The sequence below is a fragment of the Musca autumnalis genome, unplaced genomic scaffold (assembly GCF_047663935.1).
Source record: "Musca autumnalis isolate F117 unplaced genomic scaffold, ASM4766393v1 scaffold_2, whole genome shotgun sequence".
Lineage (NCBI taxonomy): Eukaryota > Metazoa > Arthropoda > Insecta > Diptera > Muscidae > Musca > Musca autumnalis.
The window spans coordinates 164,735,767-164,749,977 of record NW_027411755.1 but is presented as its reverse complement, the minus strand read 5'-3'; the positions used below and the strand labels follow the sequence as shown (position 1 = coordinate 164,749,977).

Here is a 14,211-nt window from a genome sequence, read left to right as displayed (position 1 = left end):
ATACGTCAAACAAATCCTCATAAAGAAGGTTAACCCTGCAAAAGGCTATAATATAAACATGGCCTTAAGGTTACTTACTTAGTTTTATGTTTAACTGTTTACTTAGATCAAATTAGCTTCCGATCCGATTTTCGTTCATTAAGCTTAACTCTAAACGTGAAAATTAATAAAAAACTAAACAATATTATTTTTTGATAGACCTATGATGTCGATGTCATATGCGTAAGGCCCATACCTATGTATATACGTCCGTATACCCAGGGCGTGTGTGGTGAAAAAAGTAGAACACATGTATTCTTATGAGAACTACCTAAATACGTCGAGCGTATACTTTTTGTAAGTTGAACAAATTTAACTTTGACAGAACGTTATAGTTTGTATGTGTGTGTGTTTTGTATTTTGAAAACAAAAGCCCAACAGAACATGAAATACAATTCATTGCAAAGGAAAATTATTTGTTTTACGAATGAAAACATTTAAGTAAGTTTCGGTCGCGGATTTGGTGTTTTAAATGTGATTTTGGACTTAACGTATTTGGGTAATACGGACGCTCAGAGAGCGTTGTTGTGGTAGGTTGGTGAATAATTTTACACGGTATGGTTTTTACATATGAGTTGTCACTTTGCATATACATTTTGTATGGGAGAAGTGACAACTCATATGTAAAAAAACCCATAACATTACTTCTCTCGAAGTTAACTTTATAGCCGACGAATAGGTGGTAAGTGTCGATCTGTATTTCATGGGTCTTCTCTAGGGTTTGGCGTAGAGAGAAGATTTGGTCTACTGTAGGTGTCTTAGGGCTAAAATCGCATTGTTTTGACCCTATTACACCATTGACCACATGAGACTCCTGCCTATGTTGTTGGCACAAACCGTCTTGTCTCATTTCCTGTGCATGGGACATAGCAGATTAAAGGTCACATCGTTATTTATGCATTCCTCCAGCCAAAATTTAGCTAATAAACCGATGCATATTCCATATTAATACATCGCTACCGGTTTTGAACAGTTCAGTAGGCAGCCCATCAGCTCCTACTGCCTTATTGTTCTTAAGCCTATTAATTGCTGCCTTGACGTCACTTTATCTTGATGGAACACATTCAATGCCATAGTTTGGGATTGATTCTGGGGTATCTTCATAGTCGTGCATATTCGACACCAAAAGTTGGATGAAATACTCCTTCCACAGTAAGCTATATGTATTAGTTATGTGGCAGAAGAATGTACCTGCACCATAAACTTCAGTCTGATGTTTTACACTCTGGTAAAATTTGCGGACTTCATTCTGACTCCTGAACATCTCGAGTTACTCACAATCAGGGGTGCCAAGTTGGTGGTTTTCCCGCTACATGTGGTGATTTTTAACGTACAAAAACCACTGTTTAAGCAGGAATGTCGACTGTTTCAAGGTAAAAATCGCTACAAACCTATGGTGCGTATGTGGCTGTAGCGATTTTTGCCTCAGAACAGTTGGCATCCCTGCTCACAATCACGTTTTTCTTCCTCTCTCTTCCTTATTCTGAAAATACGCTTCTCTACTCTTCTCCCGATATTTTACCTTGGCGCTTCGTGTTGCGTTCTTCTCTTCAGTAACCTTATGGCACTCCTGATCGTACCATGGATTTTTAGGCGGTTGTTTTTTGGTACCCAAATATAGATTTATTCTTTGCCACTGCGCTCCCACATTATCGAGACAAGGAGTGCCGTCTTCCAACATGTGGATCAGTTGAGCGGAGTAGGCTTGTACTATCTGTTGTATTTCTAGATTATCGACACCCAGCTTCCTCCAAAAATTGTCCGAATCGGTGTTCGGTTTTCGAATTGATCGGACATCTAATGGCTGTATCACACCATATGCTTTTTCACATGTATGACATCAGCTGGCCTGTACATTAGTATACCCAATGTGACAACATACATGTGAAATGCATATTGTGTGATATAGCCATTACACACTGGAAGAGTGTCTTCCGTCCATCATAACATGATCAATCTGGTTTTCCCACGTGGCTTGTGTATGTCGATGTGTTGGAACCTTGGTACAATAATTAACAGGTAGAAGCAAGTGCCTGCTGATTTGATTTTTCCGTAATACTAGTGTCAAATTCCATACGACATTTTGTATTGATATTTCTATTTTGGGTGTATATTAGGAATATCTATTTTTTCAGAAAAAATACTATTTAAAAAACTATTTCCAATGAATATCTTCGATAGCCTTTTGCCGGGTTAACCTACTTAATGAGGATTTATTTGACGTATACGCAAAGGAGTTGATACTTGAAACCAAGTGTGTTTGTTAAATTCGGTTATATATAAACGTACTATAAAACAGAAAGACTTCTCTCATATTAATTATATGAAACCTCCTTCGAGTCCGAACTACCTGCCGCACATAGTAACACCTTTTATTTTTAATAAATATAGCTGACATTTTGCTGAGGGATTTTAACCATCGCCCAAGACGGACATCACTATACCCAACTCCACACTGTGGTCTTGTATATTATGTAAATGTTTGTGTCATTTGTTTGTTATATGGAAAACTTGCGAGCTTTTGTGGACACACAAACCAACATGTTTATACAGAAAAGTGCTTCCCTCTGTCGTTTGTCTGAACATATATCTATCCACAGGTCGCATTTTTTGACAGACTTTGCTCTCGTATACTTTTTAATACGATGTACAAATATGTTGCACCAGTATGTGATTCAGCTCAGAACAAAAAATACATAAATAGTTTTGAAGCAAAAATTGTTTCGCGATGGAGAGAAAACGGTACAATATAGTAATATAAATATTGTTAGTATATGTATGTGGTATATATAAAACTGTAAAAAAACTAAAGCCCTAATAAACATATGTTTCTTGATTTCAAAAACAACTTTTTGATGCAGCTTTTCCTTTTTCATGAAAATTTTAGCGATCACAAACATTTTTGTAGCAAAAATTCTTCTTGTTTACAATTATCCATTTAGAGGAATGGATTGGAAACATTTGAATTGCATATAAATCGAATTTTCATTCATGATTTTCAAATGTATGTAATAAAATCCAAGAAAAAATAGTTTTGGAATTAAAATAATTTATTGACACTTTTTATGCTTTGTTTACAAATCCCATTGACACTAGTATTACTTACAACAACAAATATCTATGTGGTTGTTGTATCGATTGTTTTACAACAACACTTGCTTCTACCTGTTAATTATTGTACCATGTGTTGGAACCTAACCCGGTGCTGCTCACAACCATGTTTTTTTGCCGCTGCAAAATCGATCAGCCTCATTCCGCTGTTGGATGTTACTGAAGGCAAAACTAGTCGACAGTGGGACAAAATATATTTTCATTCCCAATTTTGCTTTGGCATAAAAATCTTCTAGAACAATCTTAATGTCATGACAATGCTCTCTCTAGGCGCTCGTAGGCATGGGTGCAAATGAGACTGATGTTAAGGAACGTTGCTTTTATACGGAGTGTGGTATTTCTCTCTGGAGTGCATCTGGAGACAAGGTTTTTAAACTTTCGATTTACCATAAATCAAACAAACACCTAGCTTATGTTTCGTTTCATGGCAGCTATAACGTCTGCCCAATTCCATCGCACTTGTTGTAAGGCGATAATGCCGAAAATCGGGATGTACCGTTCTATGTCGGTTATATCAAAACGTGGACATATACTGACAAATTTCTGGGAGAATGTTTTGTAGCCCCAAAGAAGACTAAATGCCAAGTTCCAACCATTTTTGTGAGACAGTGTGACAAAACCTTCAAAATACCGAAAATAGGGAGGTTCTGTTCTTTGCGGACTATATTAAAAAGGGTAATAGTTTACTTCCTGAGATAATGTTCCAAAAGCTTTAAATAACCCCTCACCGGCACCTAATGACTGATGAGCACGAAAACGTATAAATTGAGTATACGATTTAGCCGGAACTTTGTACATCGTAAATTTTCTTCCGAACGTACATCAAGTTCCAAGAAGGTCTATATTGGAAAACATCTTTGGGTACCTCCTTCACAAAAGTTCAACACTTTTGCTTAAGTCTATGTTGTGAAAAGGATATTCGAGGATCTTTTGCAAATTTTTACCGAAATGATTGAAATTGGTCCGACCTTTGTGCATTGTAATATTTCCTCACACATAAATTAAGTTCGAATATGGACTATATCGGCACACATTTTCGGATCATTTCCATGGCAGAACAATAAAAGGTAACAGCAATACACAGCTGACTGAACTGGGTTGTAACGTTAGTGTCAAATTCCATACGACATTTTATACATATATTTATTTCTATTTCGATGTACTTTAGGGATATATATTTTTAAAGAAAAAATATATTCATCAGAAAAAAAAATTTCCCATACAGACTTCTTAATATCAATTAAATGTAACCTCTTCCAAGTTCGAACGACCTGCTGCACCCAATATAACACCGCTTATATAGGTGGTACAACAATTGTTAATGTGTGTGGTATTTTGTTAAATTTGAAAAAATAAAGCCCTAATAAACATGTACTTTTTGGATTTCAAAACAAAAATATGAAACAGCTTCTCCTTTTTCGATGAATTTTTATCGACCCCGCACATTTTTGCAAGAATTCTACTGTTCGGAATCGTATGGCTTTGATGAAAGAAAACCGGTTTGGGCCGACACTGATGTGAAGGATGTGGCCACTCTCTTTTACCGAGGGATATTTTTCTATTTCTACTCGCTAAGCAGCTGTTAGCGCTTAATTATAAATTGTAGCATTATCGTTGTTATAAGTGTGACGTGTAGACGCCATTACGGAAGAATATTGTTTAAATCGAGAAAAATTGAATTTATCGTTGTATACCTGAAGTACTCAATCAATTGCTCTGTTCCAGAACCTGCAAGAAGCTACTATTTTTTACTACGATAACATTTTTTCCTTTATGTTATCGGAAAAAACAGTAAAAATTAGTAGATTCTTGCAGTTCTGGAACAGACCAATTAAAAACGGAGAATTGTCACGATACAACCGAAGGAAATCGGCAAATCACTGGGTTTTATTTAACTTGTTTTGCTTATTTTGTCTTGTGCTAAGCAGTCGTGCTTAGACTTTGCCTTTCTTTGCTGTGGTTGGTTTCGGTGCTCCTCACCAGTTGTTTGGTAACTAAAGGCTGTGGCCGTACATATCAACATCTACTTTCTGCAAGAAATTATGCATTTACTGGAATGATACGGAAATATTCAAATTGAAAATGTAACGAGTGTTCATTTATGTTTTTCAAAATATTCGATCACTTATGGAAAACATCAAATGAGATTGAAAAATTCCAAGGAGACAGTGCAAACTTCCATTGTGCTATGGGACTGTCACTATCATGAATGTATCAAAAAACGACTGTTTTTCAAAAAAATAATGACAGAAATTTAGAAAAATATGAATTTTGAAACAAAAATAATTGAAGATATGCATTTATCCAGTGTTTTTCAACAATAACCGTTGTTTTGTATGTTCAAAATTCTCTCGTTGATCGATACAAAAAGTGGAGAGTGACTGAGTTTGCAAACAAACACAGAAAAAAAATTGATAAAGAAATTCAAAGATTCAATCAAAAATTTATCGATTTTCCGGCGATAAAAAAATTGTCATATTGACAAAATTCGATAAAATTATTTGATCACAAAGTAAAATACAGTTTGATAAAATAAAATTGTAATATTTCTATATTGTCGAACGTATTGAAGGAAGTTGTCCACTTGATAGAGGACAAATTGTACCAAAATTGGATCGTTTCGAAATTGTCGGAGAAGGAAAAAAGACAAAACAAAAATCATTTTTATTAAAAAACGAAATTCCCTGGTGTTGTCGGCTGTATAGATGGAACCCATGTGCACATTGGATTTGCACTCAATTTATCAATTAATATTTCAAACGGTTGTTTTATTGTTATTTTCACCATATTTTTTGATACACATAATTAATTAACCATGCAAATAGTCAACAATTGTTAAGAAAATGTTTTTTTCCTTTCAATTTTACTTCTTGTTTCTTCGAAAATATTCACTGCAACTGAAAATAACTGGTTGCCGAAAAATAGCCGGTTCGTCAACTGAGATTCGAAACTTCAGTTGAAGGTTGCCATACATAAAGTAATTTTGACAACTGGTAACTCCACTTAACGATAATTGCTATCGATAATCGACCCTAAACCAAAAGTTGACAAAAAAATAAATGGTCTGTTCCAGTACTTCAAGAATCTACTAATTTTTACTATTTCTTTCGATAAAATAAAGGAAAAAATGTTATCGTAGTAGAAAGTAGTAGCTTCTTGCAGGTTCTGGAACAGAACAAAAAAGTACTCCTTAAAAAATGCCATTTGTGTAAAAAGCTATAAATAATTTGGTTGTTCCTTTACTTTTAAAAGTGGTAAAACCGGCAAAAGTTGTAAGTATGGTGTCTGAAGTAAAGGAACGCTTTCCGAGTAAAAAGTGGTAAAACTTAAAGATTCATGTACGTAAAAGAACAGAGCGAATATGGGAAACGGTATAAAAACATACACATTTGTACCCATGTAATTTCAATAAATGTAAAAAAGTGTTAAACGGACGGAACCGGACTGGTACAAAAGTATATATGGGCTGCTTTACTTTGTTCCATGCTGTTCCCTAATTCTTCTAGTCCACTAAGATTGGAATTTCACTAAAATTTAGGGTTCGATTATGGATAAAAACTCAACTGTAGTTGCGTTGAGAGATGAGCAAATCATACAATTAAAATAACTGAAACGACAGAAATGTTTGTCAAATCCATTCCATATCAGTGTTTTGAACCTTCAGCTATTAACTTAATTGTAAAAATTATGAATTTCAATGCGGAAATGGAAATTTCTATTTTTAAATTTGCTTTCGGCAACGCAACTGGACTTGGGTTGCTATCCATAATCGACCCCTTAGTACCTGAGGAAAAATAAAATAGCTCACTTCGTGTAAGCGCTACTGTAATTTATTAAAACAATTATTAAAGGCAACAATCCTACCTTTATAGGATACAAGTGGGAAAAGCGTTAAGTTCGGACGGGCCAAACTTTTTATACCCTCCACCACAAATTTCGGTGGATTAATGTGGCCACAACCTTCAAAATACCTAAAATCGGAAGTTACCGTTCTATGGGGGCTGTATGATGGTGCGGACCTATACCTACAAGACTAAATACCAACGAAGACTAAATCAGCCATCTCGGTGTGATAATGAGGCCAAAACTTTCAAAATACCGAAAATCGGGAGATATCGTCCTATGGGGGCTATATCAAAACGTGGACCTATATAAACATTTTATGGTAGAAATGTTTCTTAGCCTCTGGAAACACAAAATACAAAGTTGCAACCGATTCTGTTGTCAAATGGGACTAATACATTCAAAATATATTAAAATGACGCGTACTTTATATGGTGCCTTATATTGGGGCTATACCAAAACGTAGACCTATATAAACCAACTTTGGTAGGAATGTTTTTTGGCCTCTGGAGACACAAAATACCAAATTACAACCAATTCGGTGGTAAAATGGGACAAATATCTTAAAAATTCCTTAAAACGACGACGCGTCACGCGTCATTTTGTATGGGGGCTATACGAAAGCGTGGACCTTCATAGCCCGCTTTCAATATCAAAAGTCCTACGTACAAATAATAGATTTTCCCAAAATTTCATCCACCTACGTCAATCCGTTCGGACGCTAGAGTAATTTCCACAGACGGACGGACATGGCTACAACGATGTAGAATTGCACGCTGATCAAGAATATCTATAGTTTGTGGGGTCTACAATGATTATTTCGAGTAGTTACAAACGTAGTGACAAACTTAATATACCCCCATCATATGGTGGAGGGTATAAAAAACAATGAACACATTATCTGTTACAGTTTCCGAGAAATAACTATTTCTTTCTTCAGAAATTTGCAAACAAACAAAAATATATTTCAAATTTGAAAAAAAAATGTTCGTCTTTAGGAGAACGCCAGGCCCATAGCTTCCGATATTTTGGCCTAAGTTTTTGGTTTCGAATGGTTTACTATCGAGTCCCATATAGAAGTTAAATATCAGTGACGATAAAAAAATTGGGGTTTTGGCCAGGAAAATCGATTTCTGCGCCATTGGTGGTCATTTTATATTCTTTAAAAAATAAACTATTTTGAACAAGAGTTCATGTTGTACATTGCCCGCTTATTAAGCTAACCTAAATGTTGTAAGAAGGAAAATTAAGAAATAAATTCATTTGTTTTTTAGTTCAACATGGATTGGGTTTTTATTTTTTGTTTTTTTTCTTTCAATAGGTACTATATTTTAAATTGTACAAAACCTACATAATTTTTTGTTTAAATAAAAAAATTATATTTAATATATATGTGTTAAACTTATATAATAGATACACTAAGCCCATATACTTATGTGTTATGTATTTATATGCTATATAACAAAAAATGAAACAAAAAACAAGTTCATATTGTACAAGATGAATATATATTGTTTGAATTGATTCTTTATAATAATTGCTACAATGTTTTTTTCTTGGGAATAGTCTATTAAAACTTATATTTTAATACACTTGTTTGTGTGTGTTTATGAATAAAAAACAATATATTTTAATGCATTTAAATAAATTACAATTATGCAGGTGTGTGAAACAAATTAACGAGATTTCAATTGATTTAAATGAAATATAAATGTCTTTTTAAGAAACGATTATTATTGGTTTGTGTCTAAGGATGGAACGAATGCATATCAACAAAATATGCCTAATATATGTATGTGTGTAGATAGCTCAGCAAAACAGGTAATATTTGTTTTGTTTATCAAACAACAATTTGGGGAAATGCAAAATGGTACGTTCATTGATTTGTAAAAATATATGTATGTAGGTGTAAAGTTATGATTATATCGATGACATGTTTCTTTCATGTGTTTTGTTTTGTTTTTTCTTTATAGGTATATGCCTATCAAGGCTAATTCCATTTGCTTTATAACATCATCCTCATTAGATGCTCAATTTCTTAAGAGATAATATAGTTTTTGTAAATGTATATATATTTTATTTCTAATACGATGGTAGTAGTATTTAGTTTACATACTTAACTTCACTTCTAATATAGAAATAATTCATAGTTTAACATCATGTTCTTGCGCTACTTCTTTCAAAATTCTATTTCAAACTTCATGGCAATGTGGTGGCGTTGGATATAGCAATAACATAACAACAGTCTTTGAGATCTCTCTCACTTTCTCTCTTGCGCGCAGTTTGGATAACTTTATTTCTCTTTACCGCTTTCATTGGAGATAGGCTTATATGAACTAACTTAAAGCATCGGCCGGATACCAGCAACACTTTTAAGTAAGATTATCACAGTCATTTTTTGATTTGAGGTCAAGCGTGGGGCAATGTTGTAACGTTGTCTCATCTTCTTTGGGCGAAGAAGAGTCAGCCCATTCCTATATGCGTTTATTCTTCGATGGATGGATAAACTTACATGACTTGCCCAAGCGGCAATGACCACGCATAAAAGCCTTGCATATGCCGTTATTGTTATTGCCATTTCCACCGCCACCTCCGCCTCCATTACCACGATTATTTGGACCAGGGCCAGCTGGTCTCCAATTACCGCCACCGCCGCTATTGCTATCGGAGAAGTTGTTTCTCCAATTGCCACCATTATTGCGATTATTGGGGCCATTCATCATATTGGGACCGTTCATCATGTTGGGACCATTCATCATATTGGGTCCATTCATCATGTTGGGACCATTCATCATATTGGGACCATTCATCATGTTGGGACCATTCATCATATTGGGGCCATTCATCATGTTGGGTCCATTCATCATGTTAGGACCATTTATCATGTTCGGCCCAAAGTTATTACCGGGACCCGTCGTGAACGGATTCATGGGTCCTGGACCACCAAATGGATTGTTATTGTTGCCGGGACCAAATTGATTATTAAAGTTCTGTGAGGGGCCATTATTCATCATGTGACCACCGCCCATGGGACGTGTTGGTCCTCCCATATCCATAATTGGACTGCCATGACTGTTATTGAAGGGATTACCGCCACCACCACCCATGCCATTGGGTGAACGTTGCCAATGGCCCTGGGGACTACTTTGTTGCATTGCAGTAATTGAAGGATTACTCGGTCCTACACCTCCGGGATTAGCCACAAATGGATTATTGGTATTAAAGGGACCTGCCGCCTTACCGCCAACATATGCCCCCAAGCCTATGGCATTGTTATTTGGTGGTAGCAATGCTTTGGGACCACCAAACATATCAACTGGACTACCCAAACCACCTGTACCGGCCATAATGGCAATATCACTGTCTTTTGGTGAGCCCCTCGGCTCAGGCCATGGCATGCTTGTGAAATCATTTACAGCATCAGGATTTCCAGTCAAATCATCCAAGGGAATTAGTGGTATATCATGATTGAAAATAGGTTCAATCTCTGCTTCTGCCGGTGAGTCGGGTATAAGAGCATGGGTAAAGTATAACGCTCTCAGTGTAGTCATTTCACGTTCAGCTTGAATCTTCCTTTGTTTTGACTGGCTACCATCGGGATGGGGTGGTACATCGTCCACCTCAATTAATGGCCTCCAATGTGTTTGTGGTTCCATGTTATCCTCTTGATTGAAACCCCGTCGAGCCATAACAATAGCATCACGTTCATTGAAACGTTCCAAATTTTTCATATCCATAAATGAGGTCTTGGTAACATTGCAACGTTCATTTTCATCCAATTCAAAGAAGCGTATCTGTTCCAAAGACTCTTGGGGACGCCATGTCAACTTCTTTTTGGGACCTTTGCGACGATGTAACATGAGAACACCAGGAGGACCATTGGGTCCACAACCAGGACCTGGTGGTTTTTTAACTTCCACAACATCACTTGCATTATCTGAAGATGCATCGTCATTTTGTGTGTCTTCTTTGGCCTTTGTATCATCACCATCTTTGGTAATATCGATAACATCACCATCACCACTATGGACATCCATCAAATCTTTTTTCTTTTCCTGAGCTACTTTCTGTTCTATATCTTCCTTGACTTTCTTCAACGGAATGTCATCGTCATCATCTTCATTTTCCTTGTCGGTATTTTGTTCATCGTCAGTTGTAGTTTTCTTATTAGTAACTGCTGATTGCTGTTGCTCCTGCTCGTTATCTTCATTTTCTTTGTCAGATTTTGAATCTTCTGTTTTGGATTCATCTAATGTATCTTGATAGAATTTTAATGGTGCCACTTTAGGTAGATCTGGACTAGTCGGTGGTGATGGACCCTCTTTGCCAGTTGTTGTGGTATTAGAGGACGGGGATTTGTCTCCACCCGTGGGTAAAGGTGTATTGGCCCGCTTACGTTTTGTAACCTTTTTGGGTCCGGTTGCTGCCGATAGAGCATCAGAGAAGAGATTGGTTTCAACAAGTGTTTGAACTGCAAAGGAAGGAGAGAGATAAAATTAATTAGCATTTTTGTATAAAGAGAGAGAAGGGGGGAGAGTGAGAGACATAAAAAGGGTTTCAATTATGAGAAAACATGGCATTCTTGTGTGGGTTGAGCTTTTGCAAACTTTTGTTGATAATGCTGAAAAGAAATTTAGAAATTGTATATTTTTTACATCACAGATAAACACGGTTGGCACTCGCCTTTAGGTTTTCGTGTGAATGCTCACATCGTGTTCATAGTTGTTTTACAATTCCAATACCAATAAAAATGCTAGTTAATTATTAAAACTAATGCTAATATAACGACAAGGGATAAAACTGGTTTGTGGGGATTTCATTGAAAATTTACCCGGAGTTTATTAGATTACTTAATACAGCATATTTATCTTTGGGAAAACGCAGTGCAGTCAAATGTTCAGAAACGAAGAACATTTAAATATTGAAGACCTATAGATCCGCGATCGTAATTACAAATAGAGGGGTTTTCAGAAAATATCGAAAACAGAAAACTGAATACTGTCGATAACATCGATATCAGTGTTTTGTGGAAGCAACACAAAATGCTTGAAAGCATTTAAAAAATCAAGTGGACAATCATTGGATCTATAGGAATTTGATTTGTTATTGTAGAAACACTAATGTGAACTTCGACATCGCACCAATCTATAACGGTCCTATGTCACAGACCTATGTGCAATGGAACTCTAGTTTTTTCGAATTCTCGAATTCCAACATTACTAGAGAGATACTAACAGTGTAGATACATGAGAATTTATCCAGTTAGAAATTACTGATGGAGAATACATAGAGAAGGCCCTTTTCTTCTGATATCAGCTTTCTGATTGGAAGTATAGTCATGGAGTTGGATTAGAAGATCATATCAATGTATACTGTTCAATCTGGAGTTGGATAAGAAGATCATATCAATGTATCCTGTTTGATCTGATCTTTAGACAAGTAGAAAATATATGGAGAATGTTCTTTTCTGATTGCCTGTCTTGAAGCTGGATTAAAAAATCAAGGGGATTATTCTGAACGTGAATTCCTCGTAAGTAAGTCTACTTTAAGTTGAAACGGCAGGAAGACAAAACTCTAGGGGCGTTGTTTTCATTCAGAAGACCTCCCATATGATGAGAATCCATTTTCTGGGAATAATAGGAAAAGAAGCTCAACAAAATGCATTCTTAAAGGTCACTAAGTCCAATGACGTAAAATATTCCATTCCACAATTTCAAAATTACTTAGTAAGGAACATTTGTCTATGGAGTGTTAATGATCCAAAGGAAATACACCATAATAATTTGATCAAATATAACCTAACCTAAGAATGTTGATAACTTCACTGCATAAAACCCAATAAATAAACTCTTTAAATAGTGCCTTTGAGCTTGGTAGTACATGTCGTTGCGATAATGTTTAAATTATTTGTTTACAAATACAAAAATATAAGGATAAGGGCGTTATTAATGTTTGAATTTATATTATAGCAGGATTACATTTTCCATGAATATGTTATCGATTTGATTGCGATTACTACATTAAAAAAAACTTGGAACTTCCCTATTATAAGGGGCAATATTGTATTTGGAGAATGAATAATTCTGATTGGACCGATCACTACAAATCCATCAAATGTGCCATGCAAATATATATGTACTTATTATTGTGTCTAGAACACAGTTACTATATAAAGTTGAGACATCTCATCTAGAGTTTTGTACACAGCCCTTGGACAGTGACATAGAAGTCGATCTTGTTCTTCTCCATATAACTACAGAAATTAACAATTCGAAAATACATGGTAGTTTTTGGAACATGTATTTGTATATTAATATTCGCTATTTCTCGGTTCTTCATTGGACAGATCTCTTAAATCGATGTTCATTAAGAAAGTACGAAATCTTAAATTGAAACTGGACACATGCCTTGATAAAATCAATCAAACAACATACAAGGAACAAAAATAAATTTGGGGATGTCTCCGCTTAATACACCTGATGAAGTGTGAAACATCGCATAGTGGTTAGTGTGACTATTTCCCCGGCACTGTTCTTTTTCAAACGTTTGGAACGTTAAGCTCATCTCGAAAGAGAATAAAATAAATTAAAAAAACAGGGAATCGAAGGTTTTGAGTTCGAGCACTTTTGCCGATACTAGATACTTCTTAGATGGTACTGGTCACTGTACCAGTTATTCGGTTTTGAGACCATCTGTGCGTAAACTCACAAATTGTGGAACATGAAGAGACGACCTTAAGAAAGGATCGTAAGTTGGGTTGGCTTGGTAATTAAAGATATACATGGTATTCGTGTGGTCTCAGTTCAAATGCAGGGTATGTGTTGGATATCGCGTCCTGTCAATTCGTGCTTGCTATGAATTGAGGATGGTACACTATGCACATCATAACCAGGCTAATACAACTCGCCATACACTCGCCAGTCACTGTGGTCTTTGATATTTCTGTTGCTGGAGTTATTGTTTTGATTTTTCCTTGCAGGTTCAGAGAGGATGTACCATCGTCTGAATGATAAGGCTTTTCTGGGAAACTGGCATTTCTCACATTCTAGACATATATTTTGTTGTCATTCTACCCCAGCAATAATCTAATGCCACTTTTGTGTTTCTTGGAAAACTTTTATATAGTATTCCGATCGAGTGTAAATGGTCATGGTCACCTAATATGATATTCACATTCAGGACAATCATGAATATTTCCCTCGGAATATTCCGCACGGA

At 35.8% G+C, this 14,211-nt stretch overlaps 2 protein-coding genes across 6 annotated transcripts in view; one reads left to right on the top strand and one right to left on the bottom strand.

Annotated features, from left to right (window-relative positions):
- The window catches only part of LOC141394823 (uncharacterized), a 91,029-nt gene that overhangs the window by 49,250 nt on the left and 27,568 nt on the right, over positions 1-14,211 (top strand). The gene's annotated exons all lie outside the window — the stretch shown is intronic.
- The window catches only part of PNUTS (Phosphatase 1 nuclear targeting subunit), a 29,824-nt gene continuing 23,868 nt past the window's right edge, over positions 8,256-14,211 (bottom strand). For all 4 annotated transcript variants that reach the window (XM_073969759.1, XM_073969760.1, XM_073969758.1 and 1 more), the window contains one exon: positions 8,256-11,464. In XM_073969759.1, coding sequence (XP_073825860.1) covers positions 9,468-11,464 — 1,997 coding nt within the window. In that variant the 3' untranslated portion in view covers positions 8,256-9,467. The remainder of the gene's footprint in view (positions 11,465-14,211) is intronic.